This window comes from Bombina bombina, unplaced genomic scaffold, assembly GCF_027579735.1.
Source record: "Bombina bombina isolate aBomBom1 unplaced genomic scaffold, aBomBom1.pri scaffold_691, whole genome shotgun sequence".
Taxonomy (NCBI): Eukaryota; Metazoa; Chordata; class Amphibia; order Anura; family Bombinatoridae; genus Bombina; species Bombina bombina.
In genome coordinates, this window is record NW_026511397.1 from 192,622 (window position 1) to 216,553 (window position 23,932).

A 23,932-nucleotide genomic window follows, 5' to 3' on the forward strand; every position below is an offset into this window, starting at 1 on the left:
ACTTTATTTATAAAGCACTAACACATTCCGCAGTGCTGTCCATGGTACAATTAGTTTAAATAAAACAATGACTTATCAGAGACAAGACAAATTTTACCAAACAAATACAGGGTGAATTTAGGTCTCTATTCCTGTGGGAACTATCTAGAATAATTATAATTATTTTAATAAATGTTGTGTAAAGGATAAGGTTGATTGCACACATTTAATTGTGCTTGTCTAGTATATGAAAGGAACTACTATCACATACAAGGCAGTCAGGGGTGGAACTACAGGTGGTGCAGAGGTCGCAACTGCGACTGGGCCTCCGAGGGTCGGGATCCAGCTTTAAAAAAAAAAAATTCCAATGAAAAATTTTGGCCTGCCACTGCCTGCACTGATATCATGTGAGTGTGACGTGATGCTTCACTAGTGTCTCTGACTACAGGGGTTAGTGTTTCTATTTTACCCATTGGTGTTTATGTGTGTATGTAATGTATGTTTCTTTCATGTAATTAGCAAGAGTCCATGAGCTAGTGACGTATGGGATATACATTCCTACCAGGAGGGGCAAAGTTTCCCAAACCTCAAAATGCCTATAAATACACCCCTCACCACACCCACAAATCAGTTTTTACAAACTTTGCCTCCTATGGAGGTGGTGAAGTAAGTTTGTGCTAGATTCTACGTTGATATGCGCTCCGCAGCAGGTTGGAGCCCGGTTTTCCTCTCAGCGTGCAGTGAATGTCAGAGGGATGTGAGGAGAGTATTGCCTATTTGAATGCAGTGATCTCCTTCTACGGGGTCTATTTCATAGGTTCTCTGTTATCGGTCGTAGAGATTCATCTCTTACCTCCCTTTTCAGATCGACGATATACTCTTATATATACCATTTCCTCTACTGATTCTCGTTTCAGTACTGGTTTGGCTTTCTACTACATGTAGACGAGTGTCCTGGGGTAAGTAAGTCTTATTTTTTGTGACACTCTAAGCTATGGTTGGGCACTTTTATATAAAGTTCTAAATATATGTATTCAAACATTTATTTGCCTTGACTCAGGATGTTCAACGTTCCTTATTTCAGACAGTCAGTTTCATATTTGGGAGAATGCATATGAATAAATCATTTTTTTCTTACCTTAAAAATTTGACTTTTCCCTGTGGGCTGTTAGGCTCGCTCGGGCTGAAAATGCTTCATTTTATTGCGTCATTCTTGGCGCGGACTTTTTTGGCGCAATTTTTTTTTTCTGTTTCCGGCGTCATACGTGTCGCTGGAAGTTGCGTCATTTTTGACGTTCTTTTGCGCCAAAAGTGTCGGCGTTCCGGATGTGGCGTCATTTTTGGCGCCAAAGCATTTAGGCGCCAAATAATGTGGGCGTCTTTTTTGGCGCTAAAAAAATATGGGCGTCACTATTGTCTCCACATTATTTAAGTCTCATTATTTTGTGCTTCTGGTTGCTAGAAGCTTATTCACTGGCATTTTTTTCCCATTCCTGAAACTGTCATTTAAGGAATTTGATCAATTTTGCTTCTATGTTGTTTTTTCTATTACATATTGCAAGATGTCCCACGTTGAAGCTGAGTCAGAAGATACTTCTGGAAAATCGCTGCCTGGTGCTGGAGCTACCAAAGCTAAGTGTATCTGCTGTAAACTTTTGGTATCTGTTCCTCCAGCTGTTGTTTGTACTGTTTGTCATGACAAACTTGCTAATGCAGATAATATTTCCTTTAGTACTGTTACATTACCTGTTGCTGTTCCGTCAACATCTAATATTCAGAGTGTTCCTGATAACATAAGAGATTTTGTTTCTAAATCCATTAAGAAGGCTATGTCTGTTATTCCTCCTTCTAGTAAACGTAAAAAGTCTTTTAAAACTTCTCATTTTTCAGATGAATTTTTAAATGAACATCATCATTCTGATACTGATATTTGTTCTTCTGATTTAGAGGATTCTGTCTCAGAGGTTGATGCTGATAAATCTTCATATTTATTTAAAATGGAATTTATTCGTTCTTTACTTAAAGAAGTCCTAATTGCATTAGAAATTGAGGATTCTAGTCCTCTTGATACTAAATCTAAACGTTTAGATAAGGTTTTTAAATCTCCTGTAGTTATTCCAGAAGTATTTCCTGTCCCTGGTGCTATTTCTGAAGTAATTTCCAGGGAATGGAATAATTTGGGTAATTCTTTTACTCCTTCTAAACGTTTTAAGCAATTATATCCTGTGCCATCTGACAGATTAGAATTTTGGGACAAAATCCCTAAGGTTGATGGGGCTGTCTCTACTCTTGCTAAGCGTACTACTATTCCTACGGCAGATGGTACTTCCTTTAAGGATCCTTTAGATAGGAAAATTGAATCCTATCTAAGAAAAGCTTACTTGTGTTCAGGTAATCTTCTTAGACCTGCTATATCTTTAGCGGATGTTGCTGCAGCTTCAACTTTTTGGTTAGAAGCTTTAGCGCAACAAGTAACAGATCATAATTCTCATAGCATTATTATTCTTCTACAACATGCTAATAATTTTATTTGTGATGCCATCTTTGATATCATTAGAGTTGATGTCAGGTATATGTCTCTAGCTATCTTAGCTAGAAGAGCTTTATGGCTTAAAACGTGGAATGCTGATATGTCTTCTAAGTCTACTCTGCTTTCCCTTTCTTTCCAGGGTAATAAATTATTTGGTTCTCAGTTGGATTCTATTATCTCAACTGTTACTGGAGGGAAAGGAACTTTTTTACCACAGGATAAAAAATCTAAAGGTAAATTTAGGTCTAATAATCGTTTTCGTTCCTTTCGTCACAACAAGGAACAAAAGCCTGATCCTTCATCCTCAGGAGCGGTATCAGTTTGGAAACCATCTCCAGTCTGGAATAAATCCAAGCCTTTTAGAAAACCAAAGCCAGCTCCCAAGTCCACATGAAGGTGCGGCCCTCATTCCAGCTCAGCTGGTAGGGGGCAGATTACGTTTTTTAAAAGAAATTTGGTTCAATTCCGTTCACAAAGAACCAAAGAAGGAGAATTCCTTCAGACCAGTTCTGGATCTAAAAATATTGAATCGTTATGTAAGGATACCAACATTCAAGATGGTAACTATAAGGACTATCCTGCCTTTTGTTCAGCAAGAGCATTATATGTCCACAATAGATTTACAGGATGCATATCTGCATATTCCGATTCATCCAGATTACTTTCAGTTTCTGAGATTCTCTTTCCTAGACAAGCATTACCAGTTTGTGGCTCTACCGTTTGGCCTAGCTACAGCTCCAAGAATTTTTACAAAGGTTCTCGGTGCCCTTCTGTCTGTAATCAGAGAACAGGGTATTGTGGTATTTCCTTATTTGGATGATATCTTGGTACTTGCTCAGTCTTCACATTTAGCAGAATCTCATACGAATCGACTTGTGTTGTTTCTTCAAGATCATGGTTGGAGGATCAATTTACCAAAAAGTTCATTGATTCCTCAGACAAGGGTAACCTTTTTAGGTTTCCAGATAGATTCAGTGTCCATGACTCTGTCACTTCCTTTTGGCCATCTCTTCTGCCAGACGAGTTTCTGAATTATCTGCTCTTTCTTGTGAGTCTCCTTTTCTGATTTTTCATCAGGATAAGGCGGTGTTGCGAATTTCTTTTAAATTTTTACCTAAGGTTGTGAATTCTAACAACATTAGTAGAGAAATTGTGGTTCCTTCATTGTGTCCTAATCCCAAGAATTCTAAGGAGAGATCATTGCATTCTTTGGATGTAGTTAGAGCTTTGAAATATTATGTTGAAGCTACTAAGAATTTCCGAAAGACTTCTAGTCTATTTGTTATCTTTTCCGGTTCTAGGAAAGGTCAGAAGGCCTCTGCCATTTCTTTGGCATCTTGGTTGAAATCTTTAATTCATCATGCTTATGTCGAGTCGGGTAAAACTCCGCCTCAAAGGATTACAGCTCATTCTACTAGGTCAGTTTCTACTTCCTGGGCGTTTAGGAATGATGCTTCGGTTGATCAGATTTGCAAAGCAGCAACTTGGTCTTCTTTGCATACTTTTACTAAATTCTACCATTTTGATGTGTTTTCTTCTTCTGAAGCTGTTTTTGGTAGAAAAGTACTTCAGGCAGCTGTTTTAGTTTGAATCTTCTGCTTATAATTTCAGTTTTTTTCATTTAATCTTTATTTTGGGTGTGGATTATTTTTCAGCGGAATTGGATGTCTTTATTTTATCCCTCCCTCTCTAGTGACTCTTGCGTGGAAAGATCCACATCTTGGGTAGTCATTATCCCATACGTCACTAGCTCATGGACTCTTGCTAATTACATGAAAGAAAACATAATTTATGTAAGAACTTACCTGATAAATTCATTTCTTTCATATTAGCAAGAGTCCATGAGGCCCACCCGTTTTTGTGGTGGTTATGATTTTTTTGTATAAAGCACAATTATTCCAATTCCTTATTTTTTATGCTTTCGCACTTTTTTCTTATCACCCCACTTCTTGGCTATTCGTTAAACTGATTTGTGGGTGTGGTGAGGGGTGTATTTATAGGCATTTTGAGGTTTGGGAAACTTTGCCCCTCCTGGTAGGAATGTATATCCCATACGTCACTAGCTCATGGACTCTTGCTAATATGAAAGAAATGAATTTATCAGGTAAGTTCTTACATAAATTATGTTATTTGACTGTGTGTGTATTTATGCATGTATGTGTGTGTGTGTGTGTGTATGTTTGTGGAAACAACAAATTACAGACCTTGTTACTACAGCATGGGGGGCGGGGGGTAAACACTGTTACTATACAGTACCACTATATACAGTACGGGGGGACTGGACCATGTCACAGACTGCTGTGGTCACTTTAGAAAGTACTGGGGTGGTTAGGGTCAGGCCAGCCACCTCATCGGGAGATTACAGACTGTGTCACTAACTCACTTTATACAGTACTGATGGGTTAAACAGTGTCACTATATGCAGTAATAGGGGGTCAGACCATCTCAGAGACTGTGGGCACAGGGTACCTCCTTTTGTAGACATGTAATCTGATTCACATTTTTTTCCAGTGTTAAATGTTAAAAAAAGAGAAAAAAAAAAGATATGTATCAAATTCACCTTCTTTCTTTTCGGGGGGGGGGGGGGGGGGGGCTTCTTAGATTTTTGCACCTGGGTCCTGTGGTTTCTAGTTATGCCTCTGAAGGCAGTAATCAGTAATAATGTTTCAGTTTGAGCATGGCATTCTCCTTTCCCAATGACTGCTTATTTTTGTCCCTAATGTATAAGAATAGTGTACATGATAAAAGCCAAAGTTGCCTGAGATGAGTTCAATGTTTTCATATGACAAATGCTAAAAGACTGGGTAAAGCCTATTTTCTCTTACAAACCTGTTATCCTTTATTAGTTTTATTTTCATGTCCTTGTTTTCTCAGTGTCGTACTGTTCATACATTCACACGTATATCAAGAGAATCACAAATAAGACTTTGTCATTCACACAGGACACAACTCAGTTATATATTCACACTTACACACTATTATATTCACATCCATGTCTATTATATATTAACACTCTCAATAGACAGCAATAGTTGAATTATAAACCAGTAAAGCCCTGATGTAATCTGGCTATACTTGAGAATACTCAGGGCTTCAATCTGTAGAAGTCCCTCAGTTTCTGCAAAAGTCCTGTGTTACCTTAGAACTGTCCCTGCTGTTCTGCCTCATTCCAATAATTCAATTTAAGGGCCAGATTACGAGTTAAGCGCAAAATATTGCTTACTTGAAAAGGATATTTGCGCTCGACTTAATAATACAAGTGCACGCAAATGTGCGCTGGTATTACTAGTGAGGTGCAATGAGAACCTTGCGTAAGCATTGCACAGAAGCATTGTGCTCACAGGAGTGCCCTTCCATAGGCTCCAATAGAAGCCTTTTTCTCATGCCGTGTCAAAGAGCAGCAAAGGGGGTAAGTCGCACAGCTATGGGCAGCAAATATCAATACATATGTGTATTCTTATATACATATATATTTATGTGTTTATATGTGTGTATACCTAACCTAACAATAAACTACCAATAGCCCTTAAAAGGGCATTTTGTAGGGCATTGCCCTAAGTTAAACAGCTATTTTACATTAAAAAAATTACAAAGTCCCCCCAACAGTAAACCCCCCCACCTAACCAACCCCCCAAAATAAAAAAAACCTAAGCTACCCATTGCCCCTTGGCATTTGTATGGGCGTTGCCCTTAAAAGTGCATTCAGCTATTTTACTGCCCATTAAAATAAAAAAAGCCCTAATCTAAAAACCCCCCCACCCAAAAAAAAACAAAAAAACTAACACTAACTTCAGGAAATGTACTCTAGTTCCTGAAGTCCAGACATCCATCTTCATTCAGGTGGCGAGAAGTCTTCATCCAGGAGGCGACATCTTCATCCATCACGGGGACATCTTCTATCTTCATCCCAGTGGCCCGAAGCAGAGCAGTCCAGGACCTGTGGCAACATCCAGCACAGATCGTCCTCTTTGATCGACCACCGCACACTGAAGCTTGAATGCAAGGTACCCCTTTTATATTGGGGTGCCATTGCATACCTATTGGCTGAAAATTTAAAATCAGCCAATAGGATCAGAGCTGCTTAAATCAGAGCTGATTTGAACAGCCAATAGGATTTAAGCAGCTCTCATCCTATTGGCCGGCGGTTTAGGGGTTAATAGGTTTATTATAGTAGTAGCGATGTTGGGGACCGGTGGTTTAGGGGTTAATAGCTTTATATAGTGTTGGTGATGTGGGTGGGCAGCGGATTAGGCGTTAATAGGTGTAATATAGTATTTTGCAAAATCCATAACTACTTGTCTCAGATAGCTGAATAGATCTCGGTGATATAGACCATAACACAAGTATTTTAGCCGGACCGCACAACCTGTAATACGGCGCTATGAAAATCCTGCACACAAAAGTAATTTTTGGAGTGCGTAATGGAGAGTTGCGTTACATGCTAAAACGCTTGTGGTATAGCTATACTGCATCGACTTGTAATACGGGAGACCAGCCATTCTATGCGCAATGGCCAATTTTTCAGCGGTATAGCCTTACCGCACCAAACTGCAAAATTTGTAATATGGGTGTTTATTTTTTAATAAAGTATATTACACTTAATTTTGGGTTCATTTGGTGGACATTTATAAAATTAACCAGAGATCTGATTTCTAGTTAATTTTAGAAGTGCTAATTGCTACCGCGAGCTTGCCACTTAAAATAGCTGGTTATGTATTGCGCGCCAGCAAATGGGCACATTTGTCCGTTTGCGGATGCGCAATAAATTAGTGCTACACATGTAATCTAGCCCATTATGTACAAAAAATCTTTCTAATTTATTTATATTATCAGATTCACTTTATTTTTTTGGTATTGTTTGTTGAAACTAAGATTCTATCCATAAGAGCATTCCTAGGTACCAGGCTTAGGATTGTGCAAGTGTTTTGATGGCTATAGGGCAGCAACATATTTTATAACAATGTTATAGATTGTTGTAAACACCTGTGCATATACACACTAGGCCAAAATGTATGTCTGGGGTTTGCCATGCTTCTCGCTCAGGTGGATTGCCTGGTTTTTCGGGGCTGAACTGTACTTGTTTAGTCAGGACAAAACGGGCTGCTCCTGAAGTGGCAGTTAGCCAAAGAACAAATTATTACGCTATTGTTCATTACCTGGATTGAGTGCTTCTCTCTTTTTGTGTATACATTTATGCACAGGGGTCAGAAAGCCGCTGCTGCTACCTTTTCCTTTAGGCTAAGAAGTATCATCCATATGGCATATGTCGCAGCGGGACAGCAGCCTCCTGTAAGAATTACGGCTCATTCTACCCGTGCAGTGTCATCTTCTTGGGCCTTTAAGAATGAAGTTTCTATGGAACAGATCTGTAAGGTGGCTACTCGGTCCTCATTACATTCCTTTTAAAAGTTTTACATATTCAATGATTTTGCCTCAGCGGAGGCTTCCTTTGGGAGAAAGGTGCTTCAAGCGCTGGTGCCTTCAGTTTAGGTTTGCCTGCCTTGATTTATCCCTCCCTGTTTATGCTGTGTCCTCTTTAGCTTGGGTATTGGTTTCCCAACAGTATTTAATTAATTTGTGGACTCTCCCTGTCATTAGAAAGAAAACAAAATATATGCTTACCTGATAAATTCTTTTCTTTCTTGGCAGTGAGAGTCCACAAAACCACCCCGCTGTTTTTTTGTTATGCAGCGGCAGTTATTTTGTGTTTCCATTTCTTTTGGCACCACTATACCCTTAGTATTTCTCTTCGCTTTTCCTTTTCCTCTGCTTGAATTACTAGGGAAGTAGGGGAAGTGGGAGGAATACTCAATGCTTTGGCTGAGGTGTCTTTGCCTCCTCCTGAGGGCCAGTTGTTGTATTCCCAACAGTAATGAATGAATTTGTGGACTCTCACTGCCAAGAAAGAAAAGAAAATTTATCAGGTAAGCATACATTTAGTTTTATGTTTAAAAACCATAAATACTTTTTAGTCTATAGATATATGCTATGCTTTAAACAATATATATTGTACATGACTATGCATATCATTTAAACATTGACCCCTACACTGCCATAACCTAATACTAACTGTATAAGCTAAGGCCTTACACATAAATATTCAATATTTAAAATGATGTTTTATTATGTAGAATGCTTATTATTTGAAGTTTTGCATATAAATCAAAATTAAATTTTGTGTTTATTATTTGTGATTAAAAACAGTAAGGAAGAATTTAGCAGTGACCGCCGTGAGGATCAAACAGCAGAGAGGGTGGTAGGGGGTGGGGCGTGACGGGAGGGGAATATGGCGGGGACAGGATCGGGCATGGGAGGGGCGTGGCGGGGCCAGGTGGGACCGCTGCACTACAGAAAAAGGCCTGTGTACGCGGGCTTTAGGACTAGTAAATAGATATATTAACATATGTTATCACTAATAAACAAAACAAGCTAACATAAATACATTTTGTTTTATATGCAATACTTAAACAATATGCAATATTCATGACAATGCATTCCATTTTAAATATTGAATATCAATGAATCTACAATGTTTGAAATAAATGTATATAAATTAAAATGTAGATATTCTTGCTATTGATTGATATTTTTAAAATATATATATATATATATATATATAAAAGACAGTTGCATTATAATTATAGTATTACATAACTGCATGTCTGTTATGTAATAATATAATTGTAATACTAATGACTTTTGTAACATAAATATACATTGTATACAATAATAAACACAAGAAAAAATAAATACATAATTATTTATATACAATACTTAAAAGAATATGCATCATACACGAGAATACATAATGTTTTAAACATTGTAGATAAATGCATTATTAATCCCTAAACTGCCCTAATCTAATCACCTGGTTAGGTGATTAAGGCATACTACATGCTAAATATCAATAATCACCTAATCAATCCCCATACAGATATTCAAGGCCTAAACCGCCACTTCCCAACGCAAACAAGAACTACACTAACACCTAACCCCCCCCCCCTCTAAACTAAACCCCTAAGTTAGATTTTTTTTGTAAGTTACTTAGGGGTTTAGTTTGAAGGGAAGTTAATAATGTATGGTACTTGCAGTGGGCAAGTGGCGGTTTAGGGGTTAATAGTGTAGGGTATTTGCGGTGGGTATGTGGTGGTATATGGGTTAACATTTTAGATAGGTATCTGCTGTGGGCTAGTGGCACTATAGGGGTTAATAGTTTAGATGGGTACTTGTGGAGGGTATGTGGCAGTATATGGATTAACAGTTTAGATAGGTACTTGTGGTGGGCTAGTAGCGGTATAGGGGTTAACAGTTTAGATATGTACTTACTGTGGGCTAGTGGTGGTATAGGGGTTAATAGTTTAGATGGATTTTTGCTGTGCATATGTGGCGGTTTAGGGGTTAACAGGATAAATACTTGCAATGGGTATGTGGCAGTTAACGAGCTAACAGAATAGGTACATGTGGTGGCTATGTGGTAGTTGAAGGGTTAACAGGATATATTAGTGGTTAGGCACTTCAGTTATATCCCAAGGGATCCTTTACTATACTGTACATCACCAATATGGGCAGTGATGCTGGAATTTATCTATAGCCAGCATCGCCGACCAATGGTATATAGTAAACGCTCTCTTGACATAGTGGCGGATCCCTTTGGAATAATTTGCCGCCTCATAGCACTTTTGATCATCGGGTCCCAATCACAAAATATTTTTTTTGTGGTTTTCATTTCCGCTTAAGGGCCAGATTACGAATGGAGTGTATAAGGGGCTTATCACTCGTAGTTGAAAGTAAACACTATCACTTGAGCACAATTCAAGTTAGCGCTTGTCGGTTAGCACTTCATCAGAGCTCTGGATAACTGTTTAGCGAAACAAAAACGTGTCACAAAACACATTACAAAGTACAGTTACACTCATAATAACACCATCTAATAAAAATTATTCCAAAAAATGTTGCACAAAAAAGTTATAAGGGCTCAAAGAATGGAGGTCTCAGGCGTTACAAAAAAAATCAGGCAAAGGGCCTTAACATACATTTACATTCTATGTATATGTATATACACTCACCGGCCACTTTATTAGGTATACCTTGCTAGTACCGGGTTGGACGTCCTTTTGCCTTAAGAACTACCTTAATTCTTTGTGGCATAGATTCAACAAGGTGTTGGAAACATTCCTCAGACATTTTGGTCTATATTGACATGATAGCATCACGCAGTTGCTGCAGATTTGTCGGCTGCACATCCATGATGCGAATCTCCCGTTCCACCACATCCCAAAGGTGCTCTATTGGATGGAGATCTGGTGATTGTGGAGGCCATTGGAGTACAGTGAACTCATTGTCATGTTCAAGAAACCAGTTTGAGATGATTTAAACTTTGTGACATGGTGCATTATCCTCCTTGAAGTAGCTATCAGAAGATGGGTACACTGTAGTCATAAAGGGATGGACATGGTCAGCAACAATACTCAGGTAGGCCGTGGCGTTTAAACAATGCTCAATTGGTTCTAAGGGGCTCAAAGTGTGCCAAGAAACTTTCCCCCACACCATTACACCACCAGCCTGAACTGTTGATACAAGGCAGGATGGATCCATGCTTTCATGTTGACGCCAAATTCTGACCCTACCATCTGAATGTCGCAGCTGAAATCGAGACTCATCAGACCAGGCAACGTTTTTCCAATCTTCTATTGTCCAATTTTGGTGAGCCTGTGCGATTTGTAGCCTCAGTTTCCTGTTCTTAGCTGACAGGAGTGGCACCCGGTGGGCTCTTCTGCTGCTGTAGCCCATCTGCTTCAAGGTTCGACATGTCTTGCGTTCAGAGATGGTATTCTGCATACCTTGGTTGTAACGAGTTGGTATTTTAGTTACTGTTGCCTTTCTATCATCTCAAACCAGTCTGCCCATTCTCCTCTGACCTCTGACATCCACAAGGCATTGTCGTCCACACAACTGCCGCTCACTGGATATTTTCTCTTTTTCGGACCATTCTCTGTAAACCCTAGAGATGGTTGTGCTTGAAAATCACAGTCGATCAGCAGTTTTTGAAATACTCAGACCAGTCCGTCTGGAACCAACAACCATGTCACGTTCAAAGTCACTTAAATCCCCTTTCTTTCCTATTCTGATGCTCGGTTTGAACTTCAGCAAGTCGTCTTCACCACGTCTAGATGCCTAAATGCATTGCGTTGCTGCCATGTGATTGGCTTATTAGCAATTTGTGTTACCAAGCAATTGAACAGGTGTACCTAATAAAGTGGCCGGTGAGTGTATGTATATATATATATATATATATATATATATATATATATATGTGTATATATGTATTTATAGACATATATATATATATATACTGTATAGACATATATATATATATATATATATATATATATATATATATATGTGTGTGTGTGTGTGTGTGTGCATTGGAGCCCTTTGCAGTTAAGTACAGGTGGCCCTCGTTTTACAACGGTTCAATTTACACCGTTTCAGAATAACAACCTTTTTTTTCAGTCATGTGACTGCTATTGAAAAGCATTGAGAAGCAGTGCATTTATTAAAATAGCCAGTAGGTGGAGCTGCCCGCTTGTGTTGCAGCAAATCCAAGCAAGCTGAAATTAATCAGTTTAACCAGACCTGAACTATCGAGCAGATTTCAAAGGAACAAGATCTTCCTGTCTATAAATCAGTCCAGATTGGAATTCATAGAAAGAACTGTTTGCAGAAAAATGCAAGTGAAGTCTGTGTTGTGTGATTATTTTATTAGGTTTATAATGCTGTTTAGCAAATGTTTTTGTTTTTAGCATTTAAAGTCTTCATTTCAAAGCTTTTAAAAAAAAAACACCTTATGTATTAGGTGTTACTTATGCCAATTTTGAGAGGGGCCTGGAACCTATCTCCCTCACTTCCCATTGACTTACATTATAAACTGGGTTTCAGTTTACAACGGTTTCGATTTACAACCATTCCTTCTGGAACCTAACCCTGGCGTAAACTGAGGGCTACCTGTATATGAAAACATGTAAATATATAAATGATATTTACTGTAAACATTTCACATTTCAATGTTCTGCACATAGCAGAATATGTTCTAAGTATTTTTAAATATTCCTTTATATATATATGTATATATCTATAGCCCTATATAATCATGTATATATACTGTATAGGTGTATGTATATATATATATATATATATATTGTGCCAAAAAAACATCTGCCGATAATAATAATAATAATATATGTAGAAATATATATTTATGAAAAAAAGAACATATTCTTGTATGTGAAGAACATTTGAATGTAAAATATTCATATTTTCATGTCAGGTTAGCGCACATGAGAATATGCGATCAGGTTCGAGCGCGAGTATGGTGTCAATTGACAGTTTACTTTCAACTCATAATACGAGCGCAACCCAACGTACACAAAAAGCTTACTTACTCGAACGGGAGCATTAATTAGCGCTCCACTTGTAATCTGGCCCTAAGTCTGTAATTAATAATAAAAAAAATAAATATAGAGTACTTATTCACAGTCCAAATTCTAAATGACTTGTACATAGTTTTGTTTGGCTGAAGAGTGAGGTTTAAAGTGATTAAAATGAGCAGCACAAAAGCAAGAATAACCCTCAATCTATACAGTGAGATATTACAATTACAAGCCAATGTCAGATTTCTTCAACTCATAGTTCACTAGCACCTGTTAGAATAGAATACATTTCTTAGATTTCCTAAATGCCTAAACACCTAGCATAGGTGTGAACCCTACTGCTGCCATGCCAATTTCAGCTAAAAATTGTGGTTGTGTTTCAAAATGTGTAAACAGGACCTCAGTTGAATGACTTCTTAGAAGCTGGCAAGTAGGGAAGTGCTCTGACTTGCCTGTGTAATAACCCATGACGATCCACAGCATGGGCAGATAAATCTAATTTATTGCTCAAAAAAATCATGCTTTGCTAGATTGACACAGAAAACAAATTTCAAGCAGCTTCTAAGCGTGGTGTTGACAATATCCGTGTGATCTGAGCATGTAATCAGCATATCTTCAAGCATATGTTGGTTATATAATAAGCCAGACAGGATTTAACAATTGTACTTTTTCCTTATTCTGGCACTAAATCTATATGAGAATCCATCTAGGTGTATTGAAACAACCATTTGAGAGTATCTATTATCAATAGATGTCAAGAGTTTGGGCATACTTCAAATTTAGTTATTCCTGTTGTAAGTATCCTTCTGGGTATTGTAGACCAACAGCTAATAACCAAGCAGGTCATATAGTGACCATGAATACCTTAAAAGTTGACCAGTCAGGTCCACTCTGATGTCTGCAAATTCAGATTTTTAAATTTTGTATGTTTTTTTTACTGAAATGATCTGTGAGGTCCATTTGTTTCTGTAAACAGTAGTTATCTTCTCTTTTTTTAATATGTTATTCAACATCTACTGATCTATATTACGAAAAAACACTATTTCCCAAAGAGTCTTCCAATGCATCCGATAGATGTTCCAGCACAAATCTTGGTTAGCATCTGGGGCACTTTGAGCTAAACCTTGAGGTTTCCCAAATCTTTAATTCAGTCTACCTTATACAAAAATCAATTTCAGATAAAGCCTCCTAAATAACCTATTGGTCACAAAAGTTTCTCGGTGTACGTTCAAAGCTTTAAATAGTATGTCTGTAGTCAAGGTATCTGGAGGGGATGGGGAGCAAAAGAGGGCAAATAATTGTCCCTCCTGAAATGTTAATCATTATATCTAAGAATGGACACTCATTTGAATCCCTCTCCTAATGCCAATGAGTCACAATATTTAAAATGATGTGTTGGTTGCTGAACTGTTCTACAATCAACTCTGTCTTGCTGCCTATTGCCACTTATATTATTATGTTTGGGTGCTGTCTAATCAAAGGATCAAGACACAACTGATCCATTGGAATTGACTTCTAAATATTTTCAAAACAAAAAACTAAATGTACCTTTCTCTTGTTAAGTGTGTTCAGTCCACGGGTCATCCATTACTTATGGGATATATTCTCCTTCCCAACAGGAAGTTGCAAGAGGATCACCCAAGCAGAGCTGCTATATAGCTCCACCCCTCACATGTCATACCCAGTCATTCTCTTGCAAGTCTCAACAAAGGAGGTTGTGAGAGGAGATAGGAGTAACATTCTTCAAAAGTTTATTATTTTAAAATAGCACCGGAGTGTGCTGTTTGTTCTCTCAGGCAGTATTTAGAAGAAGAATCTGCCTGCGTTTTTTTCTATGATCTTAGCAGACGTAACTAAGATCCACTGGCTGTTCTCGCACATTCTGAGGAGTGGGGTACCTTCAGAGAAGGGAATAGCATGCGGGGTCCCCCGCAAATGAGGTATGTGCAGTAAAATATTTTCTAGGAATGGAATTGACTATGAAAACACTGCTGTTACCCATATGACGTAAGTACAGCCTTTAATGCAGTAGTAGCGACTGGTATCAGGCTGATAAATGTATGTGCAGTTGAGTTATTTTCTAGGGACTAGAATTTAACTTTAAATACTGTTAGTACTGAAATAAATGTATGAGCCTTAACTGCAGTAGAAGCGACTGGTAGCAGGCTTAGTGATAACTTTGCATAACACTGGAAAGTTGTTTTTTAAAACGTTTACTGGCATGTTATTCATTTTGGGAGGTACTTTGGTGATAAATCTTTTTGGGCATGATTTTTTTTTCCACATGGCTAACGTATATTTCTGCATAGACACCGTTATTCAGGTCTCCCACTGTTGTGATATGAGTGGGAGGGACCTTTTTTTTAGCGCCTTGTTGCGCAGTTAAAATTCTAGCACAGTCTTCCTGCTTCTTCCTCTTTGATCCAGGACGTCTCCAGAGAGCTCAGGGGTCTTCAAAATTCATTTTTGAGGGAGGTAATCAATCACAGCAGACCTGTGACAGTGTGTTTGACTGTGAGAAAAGCGTTAAATCTTAAATTGATTATCCGTTTTGGGTATTGAGGGGTTAATCATCCTTTTGCTAATGGGTGCAATCCTCTGCTAATTTCATACATTTACTGTTTAAAATTGGTTGCTATAACCGTATTAGTTCATTGTTATTTCAACTGTGACAGTTTTTTTTGTGTTTTTAAAAGCGCTGCAGCGTTTTTTATATTGCTTGTAAACTTATTCAAAGAAATTTCCAAGCTTGATAGCTTCATTGCTAGTCTGTTTAAACATGTCTGACACAGATGAATCTGCTTGCTCATTATGTTTAAAGGCCAATGTGGAGCCCAATAGAAATATGTGTACCAATTGTATTGATGTTACTTTAAATAAAAGCCTGTCTTTACCGGTAAAGAAATTATCACCAGACAACGAGGGGGAAGTTATGCCACCTAACTCTCCTCACGTGTCGAGTACCTTCGCCTCCCCGCTCAGGAGGTGCGTGAGATTGTGGCGCCAAGCACATCAAGGCACTTACAAATCACTTTACAAGATATGGCTAATGTTATGAAAGAAGTATTATCTAATTTGCCTGAGTTAAGAGGCAAGCGCGATAGCTCTGGGTTAAGGACAGAGCGCGCTGATGATATGAGGGCCATGTCTGACACTGCGTCACAATTTGCAGAACATGAGGACGGAGAGCTTCATTCTGTGGGTGACGGATCTGATCCAGGGAGACCGGATTCAGAAATATCAAATTTTAAATTTAAGCTTGAGAACCTCCGTGTATTACTAGGGGAGGTATTAGCGGCTCTGAATGATTGCGACACGGTTGCAGAGAAATTATGTAGGCTGGATAAATACTATGCGGTACCGGTGTGTACTGACGTTTTTCCTATACCTAAAAGGCTTACAGAGATTATTAACAAGGAGTGGGATAAACCCGGTGTGCCTTTTTCCCCTCCTCCGATATTTAGAAAAATGTTCCCAATAGACGCCACCACACGAGACTTATGGCAGACGGTCCCTAAGGTGGAGGGAGCAGTTTCTACTTTAGCCAAGCGTACCACTATTCCGGTGGAGGATAGTTGTGCTTTCTCAGATCCAATGGATAAAAAAATTAGAAGGTTACCTTAAGAAAATGCTTGTTCAACAAGGTTTTATATTACAGCCCCTTGCATGCATTGCGCCCGTCACTGCTGCAGCGGCTTTCTGGTTTGAGTCTCTGGAAGAGGCTATTCGCACAGCACCATTGGATGAGACTTTGAACAAGCTTAAAGCCCTTAAGCTAGCTAATGCATTTGTTTCGGATGCCGTTGTGCATTTAACCAAACTAACGGCTAAGAACCTCCGGATTCGCCATTCAGGCGCGCAGAGCGCTATGGCTTAAATCCTGGTCAGCAGATGTAACTTCTAAATCTAAATTGCTTAATATTCCTTTCAAACGGCAAACCTTATTCAGGCCCGGCTTGAAGGAGATTATTGCTGACATTACTGGAGGTAAGGGTCACACCCTTTCTTAGGACAGGGCCAAATCAAAGGCCAAACTGTCTAGTTTTCGTGCCTTTCGTAATTTCAAGGCAAGAGCAGCATCAACTTCCTCCGCTCCAAAACAGGAAGGAACTGCTGCTCGTTACAGACAGGGTTAGAAAAGCAACCAGTCCTGGAACAAGGGCAAGCAGGCCAGAAAGCCTACTTCTGCCCCTAAGACAGCATGAAGAGAGGGCCCCCTATCCGGAAACGGATCTAGTGGGGGGCAGACTTTCTCTCTTCGCCCAGGCTTGGGAAAGAGATGTCCAGGATCCCTGGGCGTTGGAGATTATATCTCAGGGATACCTTCTGGACTTCAAAGCTTCTCCTCCACAAGGGAGATTTCATCTTTCAAGGTTATCAGCAAACCAAATAAAGAAAGAGGCTTTTCTTCACTGTGTACAAGACCTCCTAGTAATGGGGGTGATCCACCCAGTTCCGCGGACGGAACAAGGGCAAGGATTTTACTCAAATCTGTTTGTGGTTCCCAAGAAAGAGGGAACCTTCAGACCAATCTTGGACCTAAAGATCTTAAACAAATTCCTAAGAGTTCCATCATTCAAAATGGAGACTATTCGAACCATCCTACCCATGATCCAAGAGGGTCAGTATATGACCACAGTGGACTTAAAGGATGCCTACCTTCACATACCGATTCACAAAGATCATTATCGATACCTAAGGTTTGCCTTTCTAGACAGGCATTACCAGTTTGTAGCTCTTCCCTTCGGGTTAGCTACGGCCCCGAGAATTTTTACAAAGGTTCTGGGCTCGCTTCTGGGGGTACTAAGACCGCGAGGCATAGCGGGTGGCTCCGTACTTAGACGACATTCTGATACAAGCGTCAAGTTTTCAAAATGCAAAGTCTCATACAGAGATAGTTCTAGCATTTCTGAGCTTGCATGGGTGGAAAGTGAACATGGAAAAGAGTTCTCTGTTACCACTCACAAGGGTTCCCTTTCTAGGGACTCTTATAGATTCTGTAGAGATGAAGATTTACCTGACGGAGTCCAGGTTATCAAAAATCCTAAATGCTTGCCATGTCCTTCATTCCATTCTAAGCCCATCAGTAGCTCAGTGCATGGAAGTAATCGGCTTAATGGTCGCGGCAATGGACATAGTGCCATTTGCGCGCCTGCATCTCAGACCGCTGCAATTATGCATGCTGAGTCAGTGGAATGGGGATTACTCAGATCTGTCCCCTTTACTAAATCTGGACCAGGAGACCAGAGATTCTCTTTCTCTGGTGGTTGTCTCGGATTCATCTGTCCAAGGGAATGACTTTTCGCAGACCAGATTGGACGATTGTAACAACAGATGCCAGCCTTCTAGGCTGGGGCGCAGTCTGGAATTCCCTGAAGGCTCAGGGATCATGGACTCAGGAGGAGAAACTCCTTCCAATAAACATTCTGGAATTAAGAGCGATATTCAATGCTCTTCTAGCTTGGCCTCAGTTAGCAACACTGAGGTTCATCAGATTTCAGTCGGACAACATCACGACTGTGGCTTACATCAATCATCAAGGGGGAACCAGGAGTTCCCTAGCGATGTTAGAAGTCTCAAAGATAATTCGCTGGGCAGAGTCTCACTCTTGCCATCTGTCAGCGATCTACATCCCAGGCGTGGAGAACTGGGAGGCGGACTTTCTAAGCCGCCAGACCTTTCACCCGGGGTAGTGGGAACTTCACCCGGAGGTATTTGCTCAACTGATTCTTCGTTGGGGCAAACCGGAACTGGATCTCATGGCTTCTCGTCAGAACGCCAAGCTTCCTTGTTACGGATCCAGGTCCAGGGACCCGGGAGCGGTGCTGGTAGATGCACTAGCAGCCCCTTGGGTTTTCAACATGGCTTATGTGTTCCCACCGTTTCCGTTGCTGCTCGTCTGATTGCCAGGATCAAACAGGAGAGAGCATCGGTGATTCTGATAGCGCCTGCGTGGCCACGCAGGACCTGGTATGCAGACCTAGTGGACATGTCGTCCTGTCCACCATGGTCTCTGCCTCTGAGGCAGGACCTTCTACTTCAGGGTCCTTTCAACCATCCAAGCCTAATTTCTCTGAGGCTGACTGCATGGAGATTGAACGCTTGATTCTATCAAAGCGTGGTTTCTCGGAGTCGGTTATTGATACATTGATACAGGCTCGGAAACCGGTTACCAGAAAAATTTACCATAAGATATGGCGTAAATATTTACATTGGTGTGAATCCAAGAGTTACTCATGGAGTAAGGTTAGGAATCCTAGGATATTGTCTTTTCTACAAGAGGGTTTAGAAAAGGGTTTATCCGCTAGTTCGTTAAAGCGACAGATTTCTGCTCTATCTATTCTTTTTCACAAACGTTTGGCAGAGAACCCAGACGTCCAGGCTTTTTGTCAGGCTTTGGCTAGGATTAAGCCTGTGTTTAAAACTGTTGCTCCCCCGTGGAGCTTAAACTTGGTTCTTAAACTTCTTCAGGGTGTTCCGTTTGAACCCCTTCATTCCATTGATATTAAGCTTTTATCTTGGAAAGTCCTGTTTTTGATGGCTATTTCCTCGGCTCGGAGAGTCTCTGAGTTATCTGCCTTACATTGTGACTCTCCTTATCTGATTTTTCATTCAGACAAGGTAGTTTTGCGTACTAAACCTGGGTTTTTACCTAAGGTTGTTTCTAATAGGAATATCAATCAGGAGATTGTTGTTCCATCATTATGTTCTAACCCTTCTTCAAAGAAGGAACGTCTTTTGCATAATCTGGACGTAGTCCGTGCCCTGAAGTTCTACTTACAGGCAACTAAGGATTTTCGGCAAACTTCTTCTCTGTTTGTCGTTTATTCTGGACAGAGGAGAGGTCAAAAGGCTTCGGCCACCTCTCTCTCTTTTTGGCTTCGTAGCATAATACGTTTAGCCTATGAGACTGCTGGACAGCAGCCCCCTGAAAGAATTACAGCTCATTCCACTAGAGCTGTGGCTTCCACCTGGGCCTTTAAGAATGAGGCCTCTGTTGAACAGATTTGCAAGGCTGCAACTTGGTCTTCACTTCATACCTTTTCAAAATTTTACAAATTTGACACTTTTGCTTCTTCGGAGGCTGTTTTTGGGAGAAAGGTTCTACAGCAGTGGTTCCTTCTGTTTAAAGTTCCTGCCTTGTCCCTCCCATCATCCGTGGTAGTTTAGCTTTGGTATTGGTATCCCATAAGTAATGGATGACCCGTGGACTGAACACACTTAACAAGAGAAAACATAATTTATGCTTACCTGATAAATTTATTTCTCTTGTAGTGTGTTCAGTCCACGGCCCGCCCTGTCTTTTTTTGAGGCAGTTCTAAATTTTAATTAAAACTCCAGTCACCACTGCACCCTATAGTTTCTCCTTTCTCGTCTTGTTTCGGTCGAATGACTGGATATGACATGTGAGGGGTGGAGCTATATAGCAGCTCTGCTTGGGTGATCCTCTTGCAACTTCCTGTTGGGAAGGAGAATATATCCCATAAGTAATGGATGACCCGTGGACTGAACACACTACAAGAGAAATAAATTTATCAGGTAAGCATAAATTATGTTTTTTTATTAATTTTCCACATGAAGTGTCTGCATCAGCTATTTGGGTTTCTTAAAGTGCTAATTCAAAGACTTTGATAAATGCTTCATATAATGAAAACGTGGATTCTTACATTTTAATATATGGCAGTTATAGCTGGAAGGCAAAAATACTATTAAATGAGGTTGTACCAAGCTTTACTGTATTTAAGACAACTGAAATATCGCTATTTATTTTCCATTCCATCAAAGACACATCGATAAGATCATATATGCATCATGAACAACCTAATTCCAGGTCTGGTTCTGTGAGCTGGTGATATTTAATAAATGAATAAGTGTAGATACATGGCATGTCCCTCAAGACAAGCAAAAGCCAAACTGACTATTTCTTGGTGGCTTATGTACACTGATGATGTGTAATGTTATATCTTCACTCTTGCTGCAGTTTAAAATCTAGTTTAATCACTCAGGAACTTCTAACAGTTTAAGGTGCAGCTGGTAATGATTTATAGGAGTGGTTAATACCAGCAGGAGTTGGAGTTGAATGTGGTTGAATTGAATTTGCCTGATGAGCAAATTCAAGTTCCTTTTTACTCTTTAAGTTTCTTTTACGGTCATGTTCCCTCACTCTATTGCTGCTCTGATTTGGTCACTTATAAGCTACATCTTGCTAATTGAATTTACTCTCTTATCCTCAGGATACTCTACCACCCTTGCCTTGTTCTATAACGCTCAAGTACCTGATGCATTTATTGTTAGTATTAGTATTTTACTCCCATTAAATAAAAAAATGATGAAGGAGCCGTAGTGTTCTGAATGCAAATCATTTTTCTTGGTTAGCCAATAAAGGTATAACAGATACAATTTGTTTTGTTGGTTTTTTTTTTTCCATCTAATGGCTAACAGGGTACCAAGGAAAACAATAATTTTTTTTACTCACATTAATGAATACTCTTTCACACTATGAGTCATCATTCTCTCTTAAGCTGGTCACTTACATTCATGTTGCTTTCTAACATGTTTTCTAAATCACAGGTTGTCTTTCATTCCCACCTTGCTCTCACACATGGTTGCTGTCTCATCATTCTGTTTATCACTTGAGTCGCCGTTTCCCATTCAATATGATTATGTCAAGCTTAATTCCTTTCACTGCTTCTGTTGCTCACTGTCCCCTTGTTAGACCTCAAACTCGTTTGCTGTTTTAAACATTGTGTAATGTTGCTTTATTACTTTTATAGTGCATCTTGTGTTTCTCTCCAGCTTCTTCCTTTATCATTCTGACTTTTAGCATTCTTTCACTCTTGCTTTTGTCTTTTTATATTGAAAATGATTTCTTGCAATTGTGCTGTCCTGCCTCACCCATACCTAGCTCTTTCTCTAACACATCCATTCCCCACTACAGAGATCACTGTCTGAGGCACTGTCAGACTCAGTTCACCAGCCTGTACTGTCTCCTGGGAGTGGAAGTCTGGTGCAGACAACTGGATCAGCGAGTGAAGGAGCTCAAATCATGGCTGAGAGACACTGAGCTTACCCTATACAACGTCTAGCCTAAGAATAGGGGATGAAAAATGATAGGCAAAGCTGGGAAGGACTACAAAGAGAATTGGACAGATTCCAGGTAAATCAATAATTATTATTTGCTTTGTTTCTATGAGTTTTCCAGAAATTTAGCTTGTACACACCTCATAATAACACGTGTCAGAACTCAGCCTTACCATCTTACCTCTGCCTATCCAAAATTCTAATCTGGCACCATTTTTATGGCATATCTGCTCTGTCCTCAGCCTCTAAGTGACCCAAACTAAGCTATGCCCTGCTTATGTAAGATAACCGTACTATTTCCAGTAAGAAAATATATAATTTACACAAGCAGATAGTGAAACACAAAAACTAAAAATTGTTTCTGTATATTCCAGCCAATACCTACAACTAGCACCGTTCCTGCTACGGAGCAAAACGAGTATTATCATAATTGTGCTAAAAATCATTTCTCTTGGGCGAAAGAAGGACACACAAAAAATGAAGAGACAGAGGGGGATATTTATCAAAGCGTCAACTGAAAATACGCTGGAATTCCGCGTCGTAAGTGTCACGAGATTGATCCGCCGTAGTTATCAAATGGCATCAATATCGGCAAATGTTAAAATTTGCTGATTGTAACATACGATCCCGCGATCTCAATCCGACGCACATCGATGCGTGTTGAAAACCCGTGGAATTCGGTACAGATTCGTGTTCATCATCGCTCTCCTATTCAACACTATTTGAAGCTCTCACAAAGTTATCAAAATTTCTACAGTTACGCTTGCGTCTTTTCCGACGCAGCGTAACCTGGTTTTCAATCCGCCACCCTTCAGATGCCATAGAACTCAATGGGAATCTGAAAAACCACAAAAAGCTAGATGTTCGTTGCTGCAAGAGAATGAAGTATATTACATAATAAAAGTAAGTTAGAAACTTTATTAAAATTGTATACCCTTTCTAAATCAAACAATATTATTGCTACACATTTGGTGCACTAGTAGATTATAGGGATAACAATGAAAAATACATTGCTACTGATGGATTATACTTACAATTTTGTCTCTCATTACAAATCATGGGGACAATATTATTTCTACATATTTGGTGCAAAGTTTTTCCAAAACTTGTCGCACTAATAGATATAGAGATAAAATGAAATAAATACACAACATAATATAGCTAAACTTCCTTTTTATTTTTTTGGAAAAATCTATGTGCACCATGTTTAAAGGGACATTATACACTCATTTTTTCTTTGCATAAATGTTTTGTAGATAATCTATTTATATTAGCCTATAAAGTTTTTTTTTTTAATTAATGATAGGTTTTGCTTATTTTTAAATAACATTGCTCTGATTTTCAGACTCCTAACCAAGCCCCAAAAGTTTTATGTGAATACGCTCGACTACCTACTCCAGCTTGTTACTGTTTGTGTAAAGGGCTGCTTTTCATATGCAAAAGAAGGGGGAGGGGGGGGAGTGTCTTATTTCCCACTTGCAGTGGGCTTTCCAGCTACCTTTTCAACAGAGCCAAAGTGACAGCTTCTAAGTAAGTTTTTAAACAGTTTTATACTGGATTTTTATATCAGTATCTGTGCATATTATTCTTTATAGTAGTGTCTATTACATGCAGTTATATGAAAATGAGTGTATACTGTCCCCCTTTTAAGCCATGTAATACAAGGTCACACTCTCCACTTCGCGCAATATTTGACGCAACACTTTTCGCACCAATTATGACGCAATCTCCTAAATAACCCACACACTAGTGAATTTTTCCACCACTTTTGATTGGAATATGCATAATCACATGATTTATGACATCAGACAATTGATTCAAATATTCATTATAAACTATCACTAACTAATCAACTTGCTCGACACTTGTGTCATTGATCAATCATCAGAACTTGTAAGTGCCATTTGTTACA

The 23,932-nt window shown here is 39.3% G+C and overlaps 1 protein-coding gene across 1 annotated transcript in view; it reads left to right on the forward strand.

Moving 5' to 3' along the window:
* LOC128643729 (A-kinase anchor protein 6-like) overlaps window positions 1-22,003 on the forward strand; it is a 195,691-nt gene extending 173,688 nt beyond the window's left edge. Inside the window, exon 8 of the mRNA XM_053696556.1 lies at window positions 21,878-22,003. Within this exon, the coding sequence (XP_053552531.1) occupies window positions 21,878-22,003 (126 nt within the window). The remainder of the gene's footprint in view (window positions 1-21,877) is intronic.
* The last annotated feature ends 1,929 nt before the right edge of the window (window positions 22,004-23,932 follow it).